The sequence below is a fragment of the Canis lupus genome, chromosome 4 (genome assembly GCF_003254725.2).
Source record: "Canis lupus dingo isolate Sandy chromosome 4, ASM325472v2, whole genome shotgun sequence".
NCBI classification, from domain to species: domain Eukaryota; kingdom Metazoa; phylum Chordata; class Mammalia; order Carnivora; family Canidae; genus Canis; species Canis lupus.
Window position 1 is genome coordinate 29,689,497 of NC_064246.1, and position 18,045 is coordinate 29,707,541.

Consider the following 18,045-nt stretch of genomic DNA (forward strand, 5'->3'; position numbering starts at 1 on the left):
GCAATGTCAAGATTTCAATTTTAGTGGGAATTTTTATCAACTAATTTCTTTTTACTAGAAACATCTCATGCAACACCTTGGTACAAAGAAAACGTGAAAGTTCTTTTTTGTTAGGTAGAAGCTAGATCTGAGCAGTGGAAGGAAGGCCCAAAGCAGAGCCCCAAGTCCTTGAAGGGAAATGATAGAGACTAGAGCTGGAGGCAGGGATGGTGACAGATTAAAAAAATGCTACATTATAAGCTGGAGAGCTCAGCATCCTGACCATGTGGCTTCTAAGACCTTGGGCCCAGATCAAGAGCCACGGGTGCAGAACCTGGGCTCTCCTCCTGTCTCTGGTCCTGCCCCAGGGTAACCCCTAGACTCATTATAATGTATTTACATTGCGGGTACAGCCCCACCCGTGGAGAAAGGCTGTCCTGATCACTCCAGAACAAATCCAACCTGTGGGAGGACTTTCCCGGAAAGATTGGAAGCAGCCCCCTTCAGAGACTAACCCACTGGGACTTCACAGCTCTTCCCAGCCCAGAGACCCATTAATATCCAATCCCAAAACAACCCAGGGGCTGGTCCCACTTCGAGGGACCTCCCTGCTCTCCCACCTTGAGAGTGTACTTCTGCTATAATAACCTGCTTCAGGGGCACCTGGGTGGCTCAGTTGGTTAAGTGTCTGCCTTCCTCTCAATGATCCGAGGACCCCGGGATCAAGTCCTGCATTGAGCTCCCTGCTCAGTGGGGAGTCTGCTTCTGTCTCTTCCCTTCCCCCTTACTCATGAGCTCTAATAAATAAAATCTTAAAAAAATAATAAACTGCTTCAAGCTTGCTACTTTCCTTCTGTCTTAATTGGAACTTGGATCCTCATGAATCCCGGGACCGAAACCTCCATTCACAGCGCAATCTCCCACCCCGACAGTGTCATGAACATTTTTCTGAAGGATATTAGAGTGTTCAAGATATTTCCCCTAATCCACCTTCATGACTCACTACAAACAAAAATGAGGCAATTGGTATACTCAATCCTATTAAACAAGCTCAGGAGCCATCTTAAAACGTTTATAGAAATTACAAGCACAGTATTTTGGGTAGGATTTGCAAGTATGCACTATGGAATCAGGATAGATCTCTTCCTCATAAAGAGACACATGAAATGATTACAGTCCCTTACTGTCCAACCTTGATGAAGAGAGAACCGTAATTCCCAATTTGATGTGGATAAGGAGCCTTGCAGAGGTGTCTCGGATGCTTACAATTACTCAGCTGCCCTACTAACATCTTTTTGTCTGTGCCAATAAGGGAAGGATACATGATATTTATGCTAAACTAAGAGCTTTAACAAGGTTCCAGGAAGGGCCCAGGCAAAGATAAAAATGTGACTGCCCTGTATTCTCTAATCTCAGTGGCAGGTTCTCCAACTTCTCTTTTGTGCTTTCAGACCCTCTGGGTAAACAGGTAGGGCTCTGACGGCAGGTTGCTTTGCTCAAGAGCCATCTCTACACATCTGGAATATGACCTCTTAAGCCCAGGACTTGTTTTAAAACCATGGCTTGAAAACCATGTTTAGATGTAGACTGCGTGCAGTCCTGAACACGCAGGATGTTTACAAGGAAGAACTGTACACTGGTGCTGAGGTCATTAGTTGTGGGTTTTTCCATTAGTCCTCTTTTTTGCTTTCCCAACTACCCATGCTCTTGACATCTTCTGGGTATGTGCAGGAGGTAGGAAAATAGTTGTTTGTCGGCCTTCCACAGTTGCTTCGTGAAGATGCCTCTGGCCTTTTCTTTTTTTTTTTTTTAATAAATTTTTATTTATTTATGATAGTCACACAGAGAGAGAGAGAAGCAGAGACATAGGCAGAGGGAGAAGCAGGCTCCATGCACCGGGAGCCCGACGTGGGATTCGATCCTTGGTCTCCAGGATCACGCCCCGGGCCAAAGGCAGGCGCTAAACCGCTGCGCCACCCAGGGATCCCTCTCTGGCCTTTTCTTATCCAAACTCAACAAGGATGTTTCTCCCATGTCACCATTACAGCTTCAACATGAAGACAATGTCTCCATTTTTTTGCTTACTTTTTGCTTCAATGACTTAACTTCTATGCACCTGGACCTTGGAGGACAGGAGAAACACAACATCCAGTTGGAATCTGGCCTCTACTGATGTGATGTGGATTACTTCTCCTCAGTGGGAGGCACTTTATGAGTCTATAAAGTGAGCCACACCATTTGCTCATTAAGATCCTTCTTTGCTGGAAGCCATTATAATACCCCATATGAGGACAAGATTTTATACTTTTGGCATCTAAAAAGTAAAAATAAATTTAAAAAAATAATAAATAAAAAAATAAAAAGTAAAAATACTCCTCTTACTTGCTGCATAGACTCTATCAGATGCTGAATAAAATGTAGATGAAAACAGAAGGAGGACAAATCCTATAATGAAAGAAGATACTCATGCCCAGCCATGACTCAGTGTGCGTGGAGTTAAGTGGGCTCTGGGCAGCTCTATAAACCTAAAGAGGAGCACAGCATATGCCCTCCAACTAGGGCACTCTACTTTATCAATGAAAAAAAGTCTTGATTATTGAACTGTACACACAGTTCCATAATAGAGACTACTTGGGAAAATGTAGAATCAAATACGTGACAATATAACAAAACTGACATACAAAAAAAAGCATTTGGAGACAATTCACAGCATTTATTCGAGTTAATTCATTTCATTCAATAATCTGCCATATTGTTGCTGTCACCGTTAACATTACCGTCATTACTATTTCTCTTTCCAGAGGACCATGCTTTTAAAAAAATCTGTCTGGGATTTCCATGATATTTAACTCTACGATTAAAAATCTTTTTCTTTACCAAAAGGCAACCCCTTCAACACAAGAGGAAACAGGAAAAATGGAGATTTAGTTGTAGAAAGTGATCTCCACCAGAAACAACCCATAATCCATAACCTTTCAGGCTTGTAGTTTTACTTGAGGTCTCTTTTTGGGGGGAGGGGACTGTCTCTCATAAATGTTTGCTTAAGGCAGAGAACATGCCCTACCACATCACAGATGGGAAATAAGGTCTAGTGCCTAGAGAAGGTGGCAGGCAGGTGGTCCTCCAGAAAAGGAACCCTTATGGCCCTTAGGTGACAGAGTCATTTTGCCAGTCACTAGTAGTAAAAAGGTCTAGTCAGGTGAGTAGGAGAGGTAGTAAGTAGCTCCCAGTTAGAATCTCTAGCTCAGGAATGTCTGTGAGTAAGCTGGAGCTGGAGGGAGACATTACAATCTGTAGAAAGTGACTAAGAGGGGCAGCCCGGGTGGCTCAGCGGTTTGGTGCAGGCTTCAGCCCAGGGCATGAGCCTGGAGACCCAGGATCGAGTCCCATATCAGGCTCCCTGCATGGAGCCTGCTTCTCCCTCTGCCTCTCTCTCTCAAATAAAATCTTAAAAAAAAAAAAAGAAAAAGAAAGTGACTAAGAATAGGCAAGTATGAAAAAGACACCAGTTCCCTACCGGGGGACCCACAGAGTGGTGGTACCACCAGTCAAGGGCAGGCCTGTGCTCCTTTGAGAAGAGAATACACTGAGTGGGTTCTGCAGTTTTCCTGTAACAACTGGAATGATACTGAACTAGTGGAAAGTTTTCATTCAGAGGACCAGAAAATACTGATAGAACACCTGTGTACAAGGCAATGGGACAGGTCCTGAGAAAAGAAATCAAGCTAAAATGTGCTCCCGACCAGAAGGAGCCATCTAGCAGCGGCCATCAGACCCCTGCACACCACTGAGTGCTGTGTCCAAGGGGCTACGTGGAGGGAAGGATCGCTCCTGGCTGGATTAAGGGAAGGCATTGCCCCATCCTTTCCTCCTGGTCCTCAGCCTGTCCTCTGTGCCTCTATGTTACTGCTCGGCCTGGCCCATTCCTGGCACTTGCTTATCTTAACCTTATCTTTCTTGGTGTGTGAAAAATGGGAGTTTGGGAAGGTAAGATCCTGCTTCACAGGTGCCCAGTGTATGTGGAATGGATGTGTTGTAGAAATGTTACTCTGTCCTGGTTCAGAAAGGTACACGAAATCTGGGGAAAGGAGAGCTAAGGTGGGGTGGTCAAGGTATGGTGTCTTAAGTCAGAAGGTGGGAGCAAAGTCATACCAACAAGCAATTTTAGCACACAGCTTAAACCAGATGACACAAAGAGCATCAACACTGCCAAAGACCCCAAGAAGGGAGCTGGGGGCCCTCTGCCACAAAAGTGAGTCTGCAGAATTGGAAAGCTGAAATCCTTTTCGCTTCTCTAGCCAAGCTCAACCAGAGCGTATGAAAGAATGATGAATAACCAGAGGGTCTTAAATTTCTGGAAAGTAGAAAGATCAAGTAAACTCCAGCACCCCCAGCATCCCTCCCACCCCCAAAACGGTGAAGCTGAATGTCAAAGTATAGAGAAAGCTTTTAGATATCTTCTTTAAGTTTGTTTTTGGCGTTTTGGTCTGTAAGCAATCAAGATGGAGAGAGATGCTATTCCAAAGAGGAAAGTTTGTAGGAACCAGAGTAGTTGAGCCCGACCATTCGTGATGCCTTTAGACCTAAAAAAAAGAAAAAAGGAAAAAAGAAAAAAACTTAACCAGCAGAATTTTAACGTTATGGTTTCATAAGAGTTACTGTCTTCCATTTTTTAAAAAATGTATTCCTTCTATTTATTTGCATTAGGTTTATTTTGCCATTTTCCTCCAACTTCTTAACTCACATGGTTAGCTCATTTATTTTTATTTTTCTTGTGCATTTAGGATGGCACACTCTTCCCTCGGATGTGGTGTGGCTACTGCCAAGGGCATGGTATTATAAACCGATTTCTCATGAGACTTTGAAGAGCAGACAGGGATAAAAAAAGCACTGGAATGGCTTTAGAGGAAGTGTTTTGTTGAAGGCAGAGCAAATGAAAATCCTAGCTAGGCCAACTACTAGCTGTGATGCTGGGCAAGTCACACTCATTCTCTCTCAGTATCTGTTTCCTCCTCTGAAAAACAGGAATATCAGCCACCAACTGGTGGCTCACTTGGTTAAATGTCTGCCTTTGGCTCAAGTCATAATCCCAGAGTCCTTCTCCCTCTCCCCCCTTCCCTGCCCCCTCGTGCTCTCTCTCAAATAAATAAAAATCTTAAAAAAGGGGCAGCCTGGGTGGCTCAACGGTTTAGCGTCGCCTTCAGCCCAGGGCCTGATCCTGGGGACCTGGTATCGAGTCTCACGTTGGGCTCCCTGCATGGAGCCTGCTTCTCCCTCTGCCCCACCCCCCCTCTGTGTATCTCTCATGAATGAATAGAAAAGAAAGAAAGAAAGAAAGAAAGAAAGAAAGAAAGAAAGAAAGAAAGAAAGAAAGAAAGAAAGAAGAAAGAAAGAAAAGAAAGAAAGAAAGAAATATCAGTATTTATCTTAGCAAGTTTTGATGATTTATAAAATAACACACACAAAGTGCTTAGTAAACAGTCTGGCACCTAATGATAATAAACATCTCACTGCAGTCATCCAAACTAAACTGCCTAAAACAAAGCTCAAAAGAAAATATCTCAACTGAAGTGAATGGCTTGCTAGTCTCATCTGTATATAAATAAGTCTCATGTGGATAACTTCTAATTTAAAACAAAATTTTAAAATAATATATGTAGAAATAATTTCCCACACTAGCAGATTAAAGGAGAAAAATTAAAACATCCATTCTGAATGTAAGTTCTGGAACTAAGAAATAGGATGGAACTTCCTTACTCTGATAGAGGAGGTCTACACAACTCTAGAAGAAACCTCATGCAAAATGTTACAAGCTTTCCCTTTAATCAGCAACAACACAAGGGCCAGGAGAATTCATGTTCATGCAGTATTACTTAATAAAAAATGAAAGACTTAGAAGTCTACCAAAGCGGGGGGGGGATTTGTGAGCTACACTAAGACACATCCATTTAATAGAATACTGTGCACTAAGAAAATGAATGAGGTAAATTCATAGGTACAGACATGGAAAAACAGGCATATGTGACAATAGAGAAAGTTATAGTATATATGTACATATACTATGGTGGCTATAAAGTCAAACATATAGTCCGATCTTCTCTCTGGTTAAAAGGAATTCACCAATTCCTTTTTATTGCTGGATTCACTTAAATTTATTTGTTCATTCATAATTCAAAGGGAGCATTTATTCTGGTGTACAGTGACAAGCGATTTACTGCAACACGCGATCCTTATAGAAATGATCTCAAGAGCACAGTAACAGTCACCTAAGCTCTCTAGGCCTGTTCTCCCTCTACCCTTCAAAGACCTGGACAGCAAAATGTTAAATTTGAGTCTTTTGGTTTTCTTTAGAGGCTCCAAATGCCACTAACAGAATGGGTGTCAAGTACTGGTGTCCGAGAGGTTAGACCACACTCCTCCAAGCTAAAATTCTGCTGCGAGGCTGAAGGGACCACTGCAAAGAGCGCTGGAGCACTTCCTATTCTAAGTCAAGCTCCAAGAACAGCTTCAACTACTTGGAGAGCTTGCCCTGAGTCCCCTGGAATTCAGGGGAAGAGATTAGTATCGGATTCTGCAGTGGGAACTGCATGCACTCATGGGTTTATCCTGTTGGAGGGGGAAGGCAGGTGTTACTCTGAGCTGTTCAGATCTGCTGGGAGGCCAGAGACACAGGTGGGCTTCAAAGGGACCCTGCCCCAGAGGCCCTAACTGAAGGGCAGAAGAGATGTCAGTAAAGGAACAACTCTCCCCAACCACAGATCCTGAGGGGAATCTGCATGTGGCAGGCTGGAGGCGGCATCTGAAGGAACCACAGAGGCAACTACAGGAGGGCCATCCCTAAAGATGGCTGGTTTTTCAAAATCCACTCGGGCCCCCCTGGAGCAAAAGAACCAACACCAGGTATGCAACATCCATAGCTCGCAGCTGCCTGACACAAGGCAGAAGCGTGCCGTTTCCCCTCACTGTTCCCACCCAATGGACCACAAGCAACTGTTGCTAGTGAACAGGAAAAAGAGGCGCCTCAGAGAGAAGGCACCAACTACACTCTCTTCTATTGGCTCCTGGGCCCCAGCTGGATGACAAGAGACATTCTGACTTAGGTTCCAGTTTATGCTTTTAATAAATAGCCTGGACTTAGGCTGGCGAGTATCAGATAGTGACTGGGAAGTGCTTCAGATTTCATCCAGGGCTAGGGTGGGAGAGAAGCAACAATCCACGGGGTGAGAAAGAACAAAGCTGCTTTCTGCTCCTCTCCTGGAAAATCCAGTCTGTTTCATAAACCAGTAGAATAACATTATCTCTTTAAAGCACTTAGCAAGTGTCTGGCATAGTGTGCACTCAGTAAATATTATTATTATTACAACATGGTTGTTATAAAGTATCTTATTTCTCACTTTTATAAGTAATACAATAGTAATAGGGGTGATAGTTCATCTTGACCAGAGAAAATTAACTGTAAAGTAATCTGGCATTACTGTAACCACCTCTTCATCACACTTTACTGTCTGTACATGGTTACATGAAGCACTAATGTTGAGAGAATCTTTCCTAGGACCCTCACATAGTATTAACGTACAGCTGCTCTGCTGGGTGGAGCTGAGAGGCTTTTCCAGCTTGCAATGCATCCCAGAGTCATCTATGGAGCTTAAAAAAAAAATAATAGATTCCAATTGCTGAGGCAAGGCCCACTAAACCGAGATTTCTGGATCTGGAAACCACACGTGTATATTTCAAAAAAGCTCCTCAGGCGATTCAGTTGTGAAACTAGGGTTGAGAATCATTAGGCTCCGTCAATAAACTGGCTCTTTGTCAAACTAGAAGGCAACCTCCAAATCTTTGCTATAGGTGGAGCTAACAGGGAATTTTCTTTAATGAGAAAAATCATCTAAATTAAGTACTAAATAACTGAGTAGCTAACACAAGTGAAATGAATCCATTCATTAAATAGTCACTGAGTACTCCCCTGGCGCTGGGCTCAGTATTAGGTGTGGAGATTCGACTCTACTCCGCCTACAAATGCATGAATTATTTAAATGTGGCTACTCTCAACTCGTATTAGATACCAAGAGAAAAGCGATAAAGACCTATTAAAAAGACTTAAAATATTAAAAAAAAAAAGGGGGGGGGAGCCCGGGTGGCTCAGTTGGCCCAGGGCATGATCCTGAAGACCCAGGATCCAATCCGACGTCAGGCTCCCTGCATGGAGCCTGCTTCTCCCTCAGCCTGTGTCTCTGCCTCTCTCTCTCTCTGTTGCTCATGAATAAATAAATAAAATATTAAAAAATAAAATAAAAATAAAAACACTTACTTGTGGGACGCTTGGGTGGCTCAGCTGGTTAAACATCTGCCTTGGGCTCAGGTCATGATCTCAGGGTCCTGGGGTGGGGCCCCACATGGGGCTCCCTGCTTCTCCCACTCCCTCTGCCCCTCCCCCTGCTTGTGGTCTCTCTCACTCAAATAAAATCTTAAAAAAAAAAAAAAAAAAAACACTTACTTGCACAAAAACATGGCGTACAAGGACTCTCCCACGTGAATCAGCCAGGCAAGCCAATACCTGAAACAAAAGTCAGCCTAGCTTAGGGTGATGGTTATCTGCTGATGGAATCTAACACAGAAACCTCAAAAAGGTGCCTTAATGTGAACCAGCAACACTCTTAAGATATCTAAAGGCAAGTGCAGGCCTTCCAGATAGACAGTAGGACTGGTGCTGTAGGGTCCACATCCCATTTCTGGAGCCCTCCTTACCCGCTGTGCAAGAGGGTGTGATGATGGTCCACCAAGTACTGAGTGAAGAGGCCCAAGGGTCCGAGGCTCTGATAAGGGACACTCTGAGGCCAGAAGACAACCCACTGCAAGAGAACCAGAGGCACGTGATACCTAGTAGGTCACTTAAATTAGCAAATGCTTATTTTTGAGACTGTGAAACAATCCTGATTCTACGAGAAAGACCAGAGACCAAAGGATCTCTGGGCTTCCATTCTCCACTTTTGTTTTCTAAAAGCTACGCCACCGCGAGATTAATGCAGAGGAAGCTCCGTGGTTATCAGACTCAGGGCCCAGGCTGACTGACTTTTACTCTTATTGAATTCCACCAAAAACATTATTTCAGGGAATCCCTGGGTGGCACAGTGGTTGAGCATCTGCCTTCATTCCAGCGCGTGATCCTGGGGTCCTGGGATCGAGTTCTGCATCGGGCTCCCTACATGGAGCCTGCTTCTCCCTCTGCTATGTCTAGGCCTCTCTCTCTGTGTGTGTGTCTGTCATGAATAAATAAAATACTTTAAACATTATTTCATACAGGTTGTTCATAAATTTTAAGTTTCTATGCCCTGGCTAGCTTCTTTACAGCAGAAGCCATGGCTTGAGCCAAACCCCCATTTAATTTAGAATCCCTTTTTCTCCTTTCACTCTTCCCACATCTAAAAACCAGGAACGATCCACTTCCCAGAGCTGGAAAACCAGTACAAGAGGCCCTAACAGCAACTACCCAACTGTATTAGGCTTTTGTTATCTGACCAACCTTCCCTTCCTCCCTATGTCATAATCTCTGCCAGCTTAGGTTTTTTCTGAGCATTCAGGGTCCACAGATCCAAACTCATTGCCCCGTGCAGATCTCAGCCATTGGCATCTGAAACATAAATAAAGCCCAAAACATCCCTGCCTCTTCCCACCCCCCCCAAACCCCGAGGGAATGGAAGGGGCAGCACCTGCCAGATTCTAAGGCCCCACAGCTCTCCTCCCTCTTACTTTCTGACTAGTCAGGAAGCCAGAATCATAGGACAGAAACGCACCTCCCACAATTTTCCAGTTCGACACCGAATTTTACGGAGGAGGGAACCCGAGCCCGGGAGACGGGACCCGACGACCCATCCCAGGCTCCCGGGGTCCTGGGGTCCGGGACCTCCTGCCTCTCTTCTCCATTACATCAACTTAGTCCCCGGCCTACGCCTCCGGGCGTCTTTCCTATCATCCCTTTTTAAATTATTAGTATTATTTTTAAAGATTTTATTTATTTATCCACGAGAGAGGCAGAGACCCAGGCTCCCTGCAGGGACCCCGAGGTGGGGCTCGATCCCGCGACCCCGGGGTCACGCCCTGGGCCACCCGGGCTGATCCTTTAAAGGACAGACAGACGGTGTCAGTCGCGGCGGCCCCTCCCCCTTCCTCAGCCCACAGCCCCGCCGTCACATTCGTGACCCCTGTGTCCCTCCTTCAGGCCTCACCCCGTTTTCCGAGCAACCCCCAACTGCCGGCCCCTAGCATCCCGTCTCGGAGGCCCGGAGGCCCGGCGGCCTGCCTTCCTCCCCGGCGAACTCTGCTCGCTCTCGGCCGGGGCGCGGGGGCCGCGGGGGCCGCGGCGGGGCGGGGCCGCAGAGGCGAGGCGGCCCGAGCGGACCCCGGCCCGGGGGGCCCACCGACCTCCCGCGCGTGCTAGTAACCTAGGCAACCGCCGGCCGCGCAGGCGCACCACCAGCCTCTCGGCCTACGGGGGCCCGGCGGGCCAAAAGACACGCGCCGCCCCGCCGCGCGCCTCACCGCCATGTAGCCCAGTGCCAGGACGGTGACCAAGGCGGGCAAACGTCTGGCCGGACGGAAGTAGGCGGAAGCGGCCCTGCCGGCCTCGGACTTCGTCACCACCATCTTGAAAGAGCTACACGCGGAGTCTCGGGGTGGGGAGCCGCCCCCGCCCCATCCCCATCCCGGGAAAGCCTGGCTAACTGGTTCCTCGGGGCCGTGGGCAGAGGCGGGCCAGTGCGCCTGCGCGTCCTCCCAGCGCGCGGAGCCCGACTGCGCCTGCGCAGCCGCTCGGGGCCGATCGGCGCGGGGCCCGCGCTCCGGGGAGCGCTCGCTGTGCTCGCGGGGCGGCTCCCCGCTGCCCTCACCGTGTAATACCCGAAGGACAGGGCGATGGCGGTGAACCAGGGCAGACTGCCCCTCTGGAAGTGCGCCTCGCCGCCGGCCGCCGGCGCCATCCCTGCGGCGCCCCCGCCGGACCGCGAGGCTGCGGCTCTGCGCGGGGCTCGGGGGCGGGGCCCGGGACGGGGGCGGGGCCCGGGGCGCTCCTCCCTCCCGCGAGCCGGAGGCACCTGCGGGCTCGGGAGCTCCGCGGGCAGCGGGAGGGCCCTGGGGAGACCCCCTCTGAGAGTCTCGCTTTTCCCGGGCCTTTGGGAAAGATGTTGGAAGACACGCTGCTTTCCGCCCCCGGTGACCGCGACCCCGAGAGAAGTGATGCTCCTCCTCTTGGTCGGAGAAGGTGTGCGGAGCCCGACTGCGCGGGCCTTGGGCGCACGGCTGTGCAGTAGGCGACCTGGCCTCCCGTCCTCCCCCTGCGACTCGTTGTCGCCCTTAAACAACACAACTTCGACTGAGTAGCTTGAAAGGTCACATTGGCCTTTACTGAAAGGTTCATGAGTGGGGCGGCACCCATCTGGCAAATAGAAAAGACCTCTGCTGAGCTGCCGAAAAGGATTTTTTTATAAAGGCAGAGAGGGGGCATTAAAAAAAAAAAAGGAATTTATTGCTTTAGGCAATGTCACCCCAATAAAGGGTAAGGGGTCTATCAGAGGATTACCTCCCAGTGTGGACCAAGAAATTCCAGTTTTATGGGTTAAAGGTCATAAAGGGGGAGGGGAGGAGAGAATGAAACTGCAGTGAGATTAGGTTTTAAGGGGACGCCTGGGTGGCTTAGTGGCTGAGCGTCTGCTTTCAGCTCCGGGGCGTGACCTTGGGGTCCTGGGATATAGTCCCAACGTCAGGCCTGCTTCTCCCTCTGCTTGTGTCTCTGCCTCTGTGTGTGTGTCTCTCATGCATAAATAAATAAAATCCTTTTTTAAAAAAAGATTAGGTATTTATTCTTGATATGGGGCCTTCTCCATCTGTAAAATGGGGATATAGCCATTCCTACCTCAGGGCTCTTGGTTGGATTAAAAGAGTTAATACCTATAATAACAGCACTCACAAAAGTGCTTGGGCCATAGTGCTTTCTGAGTTTTGGTTATAATTACTGAGCTGTGTGTCAGGCCCTATACTAAGTGCTGCAGATCAAACCCAAGTGTGCTCTGGTTAGACTTCATGAGAAAAATACTATTTTACTTGGGCCTTAAATGTGGGTAAAAAACAATAGGTGGTATTTATTGGGTGCTTACTATGTTTGAGGCATTGTTCTAAGTACTGTGTTTTAGAAGGATTAGCTCGTTAAGTTCTGAAAACCACCCTGCGCGGTAGATTTTTTTTCTTTTTGTCTTCAGACAGAGAAATGTCTGAAGTCCTATAAGTTGAATACTGGAAATCAAGTGATAGCCATGTTCCGGCACTCTTCAGGCCCATGCTGTATGAGGTGTGGAATATTTCCATAACTTCTTCAGTTGATACGGGAAGGTTCTGTTTCCTCATTTTTTTTTTTTTTTTACATGACTGTTGGGCTATGTTTTAAAGAATGAATTCCAGGATACAGTCCATTTCCCAGATAAACCACAGCACCTGTTAATATTTGAGTTACCAATCCTAAACAGTTTTTCTTAGTCCTAATTTCTTTCCATCAAGAACCACCTTCTTGGTTCTCTTCTCTGAACGCCTCTGCTTTTTCAGCTCTCCTTTTACTTCCTGTCCCCTAGATACAGGTTTTCCCTAGGGTCTTCTCTCTGTATTAATAGTACCTTTGAGGGGAACCCTGGGTGGCTCAGTGGTTTAGCGCCTGCCTTTGGCCCAGGGTGTGATCCTGGAGTCCCGGGATTGAGTCCCACGTTGGGCTTCCTGCATGGAGCCTGCTTCTCCCTCCTCCTGTGTCTCTGCCTCTCTCTCTCTCTCTCTGTGTCTATCATAAATAAATAAATCTTTAAAAAAAATTAGTACCTTTGAGATTCAAGTTTGCTTCCATCTGGATGACTGAACTGTCTCCAGCCTTAGCCTTCCTCCCCTGCCCTGCTGCTCACCTTCACAAGGTGTCACACCGCATTTCAAAGACAGGTCCACTTTAGGGACGCCAGGGGCCGGGGTGGGGGGTGGGGGGGCAGGCAGCGGTTGAGCGCCTGCCTTGGGCTCAGGATGTGATCCCAGGTCCGCATCTGGGGGATCTGGGGATCAGGGATCCTGTCTCCGCACTGGGCTCCCTGTGGGGAGCCTGCTTCTCCCTCTACCTCTCGTGAATAAATGAATAAAATTTTTAAAAAAGGCAGGTCCACTTTATCTTCTAAGGCAGTCCTCACAAAGGCTTCCCTGTTTATGTTAGCTATTTCCTTCTTCCAGGAACCCAGACTCCCCTTCTTTGGCTGCCTTCTTATCTACTCAGCCACCAAGAGTTCTGTTGATTGAGTAACATTTCTTCCAATCTTCCCAGATTAAACCATGGTTTAACTTCGCCCTCCCTGGGTCATTCCCTCCTATGTTCTACTGATGTGGGAAACAAAGACAAAAGAAAAATTGTTAAGTTTCCGTATTACTTTACAGCCGTTGACAAGTCCTTAAAACTGGCAGAGTGACATTCCTCTAGGAACTCAGCTGCCTCCTGCCTCGATGTTAATACTTTGCTAAGAGCAAAAGGCTATCTTAGCCTTGACTTCTAGGGTCCTATGAGTCTACTTTAACATAGAAAAATTCCTCTGGAAACTTCTTTTATCTCTTCCCCCCAAGATATAGGTTAACGACCATCCTCCAAGCATCTGACCCACTGATATACATCTGAAGGGTCTCATGAGGGATTTTACTAAATAGTAATAGATGACCTTTTTCCTAACAGTAGCTAGCCCCCTCAGGGTCCTGAAAACTTTCTTTCCAAAATACCTTGGAGGCTGATGCTGTCCCCCACCCCCTCCCAGTGGCCTATAAAGTACATAATAGGCCACTCAGGACTCCAGTGCCGCTTGTTCTGCCCATGGGTCCTGTCCCTGTTCTTTAATAAAACTGCATTTTGCGCAAAACATGTCTCAAGAATTCTTTCTTTGCTATGGTTCCCGACCCCAACCATTTCCTACATCACTACCACTTGCACCCGTATGCAATACCTTTTTCAAATTCGACCTACAGTTCTCCACAAAGTACAGTACTGACCAAACCTTTACCTTACCATATGTTTTTAAGAACTTCCCTAATTTTAGACTATTGTTTTTTTTAGTATTTTTCTTCTGGTGTTAAATATGCATCAAGGGAGATTTAGGAGAAATAACTAAGGATAAAATTGTAGAAGAGGCAACATGGTTAGGGGCAAAGGACTATGGGAAGCTAGGTTTTTGGGTTTTTTGTTTTGTTTTTTAAAGACTTATTTATTCATGAGAGACACAGAAAGAGAGGCAGACACTTAGAGGGAGAAGCAGGCTCCCTGCGGGGAGCCTGATGCAGGACCCCACCCCAGGACCCCAGGATCATGACCTGAGCCAAAGGCAGACACTCAACTCCTGAGCCACTCAGGTGCCCTGCTAGGTTTTGATTTCGTATCTCCCACCACCATGCTCTGAGCCCAGCAAGTTACTTAGTGCCCTGTGCCTCCCCTCCTCACACCCCTGATTATGGTTGGGAAGAGAGGTACAGCCATAACCAAAGGATTTTACATTAGACCACCATGCACATGTAAGGAGTCCAGATGAAGGTACCAGATGATCTTTACTCAGATATGAGTAGTTCATGTCAATCCATAAAGAGCCCACAGTCAAGTGGAGATGTCAGCGGGAAATTCTCCAAGGTTTCCTCTTCCCTAAAGATATAAATGTAGTGATCTGAAGGGGCAACTGCACCCCAGTGTTGATAGCAGCAATGTCCACAATAGCCCAAGTATGGAAAGATCCTAGATGTCCATCCACAAATGAATGGATAAAGAAAATGTGGTGTGTATATATACACAAAGGACCATTACTCAGCCATCAAAAAGAGAGAAAGAAAGAAAAAGAAATCTTTCCACATGCAACAACGGGGATGGAACTAGTGGATATTATGCTAAGTGAAATAAGCCAATCAGAGAAAGACACTCACTCGTGTGGAATTTAAGAAACAAAACAGGATCATAGGGGAAGAGAGGAAAAAATAAAACAAGATGAAATCAGAGAGGGAAACAAACCATAAGAGAAAGAGACTCTTAGTCATAGGGAACAAACTGAGGGTCGCTGGAGGGGAGGGGAATGGCAGCATGGGGTAACTGGGTGACGGGCACTGGGTAATGGGCACTGGGTGTTACAGAAGACTGATGAATCACTGACCTCTACCTCTGAAACCAATAATACATTACATATTAATTAATTGAATTTAAATAAAATAAAGAAACCCTTAGCAAATGTACACTTAAAAACAAACGAAACCAAAAGGGTTTCCTCTTTTCTATCTAACTCACCCTCTTTACAGGTGACAGAGGTTGCTAAAACTTTGATCCTCCACTTGCTCTATGTTGCCATCCTGTCTGGGTTGGCAAAGAAATATCTCACCCTTTACACTTTCTCTCTTTCCTTTGGATAGATTAGTACCTACATATGAAGACAATGAAGAAAATATGGGAAAAGAGTTTTACAACTTTTGGAGAGAGAAAAGAAACTTCTTAGCAAAATATTACAATTAAAAGCCATAAAGGCTAAGATACAAATTTTAACTGTATCTAAATCAAGAACTTCATTCTCATGAACAGTAGCATAAGATTCAAAGACTTTTAAGAAGGAATGCTTCAATATATATCATCAACAAAAGAGTAAAAGGCATTGAATCATTCTTTTTTTTTTTTTTTTTTAAGATTTTATTTATTTATTCATGAGGGACATAGAGAGGCAGAGACACAGGCAGAGGGAGAAACAGGCTCCCTGCAGGGAGCCCAGTTTGGGACTGGATCCCAGCTCCCTGGGATCATGCCCTGAGCCAAAGGCAGTTGCTCAACAGCTGATCCACCCAGTCGTCTCTGAATCAGACATTCTTAAAAGAGAAAACTTGAATGGCCAAGAAACATGAAAAGATCCTCGACCTTAGTGGCAACTGGGATGTGCAAAATAAAATCCAAATAAGATACTATTTTTTTCCCTGTAAGATTGGCCTACCAGGTATTGAGACACACTATAAGGAACTATAATAATCTAAAACATCTGGTATTTGAAACCCAAATCAAATAAATCAATGGAAAATGATACTTCAGAGATAGATTTGACATGTACCAAACCATTTACATTATGTGAAAGGTAACATTTCAAATTAAGGAGGAAAAAATGAACTATTCAGTAAATTAGGATGACTGGTTATCTATTTGGGGAATTTTTTTTTTTTTTTTTTAACCTCTCCTCCCTACACAGATACGCAAATACTGCAGTATCATGAGGTACAGAGATAACAGCACCCCTAGGGGGGTGCTGGTGAGCCACGTGGCCACTGGCTGATAAGGAAAAACCCCCCATACTCTCTAGGATCAGATTGGGAAAGGAATCTGGATAGAGCATGGAGTGTCCTGAGAATTAGAAGCAATTTGTTGTTGAAGAAGGAACAATGTGAAATTGAGGGAAGGAAGGAAGACTGGAAAGGAAGGCAGGGTCCTGATCATGAATGGCATTCGGTGTCAAACTGAGGAGTTTTGATCCTTTAGGCAAGGTGGGTCAGCGAAGATTTCTTTTTTAAGAGTCAGTGGAGTGAAAATGGTGTGTATTGGATGGAAGCACATTGACTTGGAAGCAGGGGAGGCAGGGAAGTCAAAAGATAGATAAAGTAGTATCATGGGGATGGAGGAGAGGTTACATCATTCATTCAAATAGTCAGTAAATATTCCTGAGGACCTGTTTGGCGTCAAGCACAGTGCTAGATAAGACTGTGAACAAGACAATTGCAGTCCAGGCGGGGACAGTGTAGTTCTCGGATGACAGGCAAATAGATAAAGATTTCATTGAGGCAACATAACTTAATCTTTTAATACAATTTAATACAAAATGACCATCTTGACCTCAAAGTTTGACATCCTACATTCAGGGGTTGCAAACACTCATGTCCCTGGGCCATCAAATTAACAAATGAATGAAGGGGGCGGAGATAATGAAGTAGGGTGTGTTGAAGCTCTGGCAGGAAGGAGGGTGTGTTTGTCACACCTACAGATCTTCAAATGATGCTGATGATTGATGTTGATGATTAGATTTTGTGCCGGATGTTGGCCTGTGGGACTCTAATTTTTTTTTTCTAATTTTTTTTATATGTGCTTGGGCAGTGGTTAGAGGTGGCAAAAAGTAAAAATTCAGTAAATGTTTTTTGGTTGTTCTTACTGTTGTTACACTTCAATGAACGAAGTATTGTGATATGGGAGGAAGAGGCACGCAAATGGCTAAAATTCAGTTTAAGAAAATGCAATTCAGGGCAGCCTGGCTGGCTCAGCAGTTTAGCACCTGCCTTCGGCCCAGGGCCTGGTCCTGGAGACCTGGGACTGAGTCCCGCATCAGGCTCCCTGGATGGAGCCTGCTTCTCCCTCTGCCTGTGTCTCTGCCTCTCTCTCTCTCTGTCTCTCATGAATGAATAAATAAAATCTTAAAAAAAAAAAAAGAAAATGCAATTCATTGAATGGGCAATTTATATAAAATCAGCAAGACCCAATATGCTTAAAGACAATTTCTGAATCATCAGTTTGCCAAAGTCATGGAGTGTAGCTTTATTTATTTATTTTAAAGATTTTATTTATTTATTCATGAGAGACACAGAGAGAGGCAGAGACATAGACAGAGAGAAAAGCAGGCTCCTCACCGGGATTCCAATGTGGGACTGGGATCACATCCTGAGCCAAAGGCAGCCACTCAACCACTGAGCCACCCAGGCGTCCCATGGAAAATAGCTTTAATACTTCAATAGGGACATGAAATAGCTTTGTCAGTGTTTACTTTTAGTTATGGAGTAACTTTTCTGCTTATACTCATATTTTGTGACTCTGAACATGTCATTTCCTGTTTGTTGAACTTCAGAATTTTTAAAGGCGTTTGTAGCCATTTTCTCAGGTTGTCTATTATATTAGCTACGGTTGCATACAGCTGTGAAAAAGCACACCTTTATTTTTATCCCAGAAATCCAGGTGTTGATTTCCAGGGCTGGTTTGGGGGACTCCTATAAGGCTCTTAGGCCTGTCCTCAGTTTACCTCC

General features: G+C 45.6%; 1 protein-coding gene across 1 annotated transcript; it reads right to left on the reverse strand.

Annotated features, from left to right (window-relative positions):
- Positions 1–2,671: 2,671 nt before the first annotated feature.
- TMEM254 (transmembrane protein 254) lies at positions 2,672–11,012 on the reverse strand. Its single transcript, XM_025434644.3, has 4 exons — positions 10,863–11,012; positions 8,725–8,828; positions 8,474–8,533; positions 2,672–4,562 (listed from the first exon to the last, which is right to left on the reverse strand). The coding sequence occupies exons 1-4, from the start codon at positions 10,950–10,952 to the stop codon at positions 4,442–4,444; spliced, it is 375 nt and encodes a 124-aa protein (XP_025290429.1). The 5' UTR covers positions 10,953–11,012; the 3' UTR covers positions 2,672–4,441.
- Positions 11,013–18,045: the final 7,033 nt, after the last annotated feature.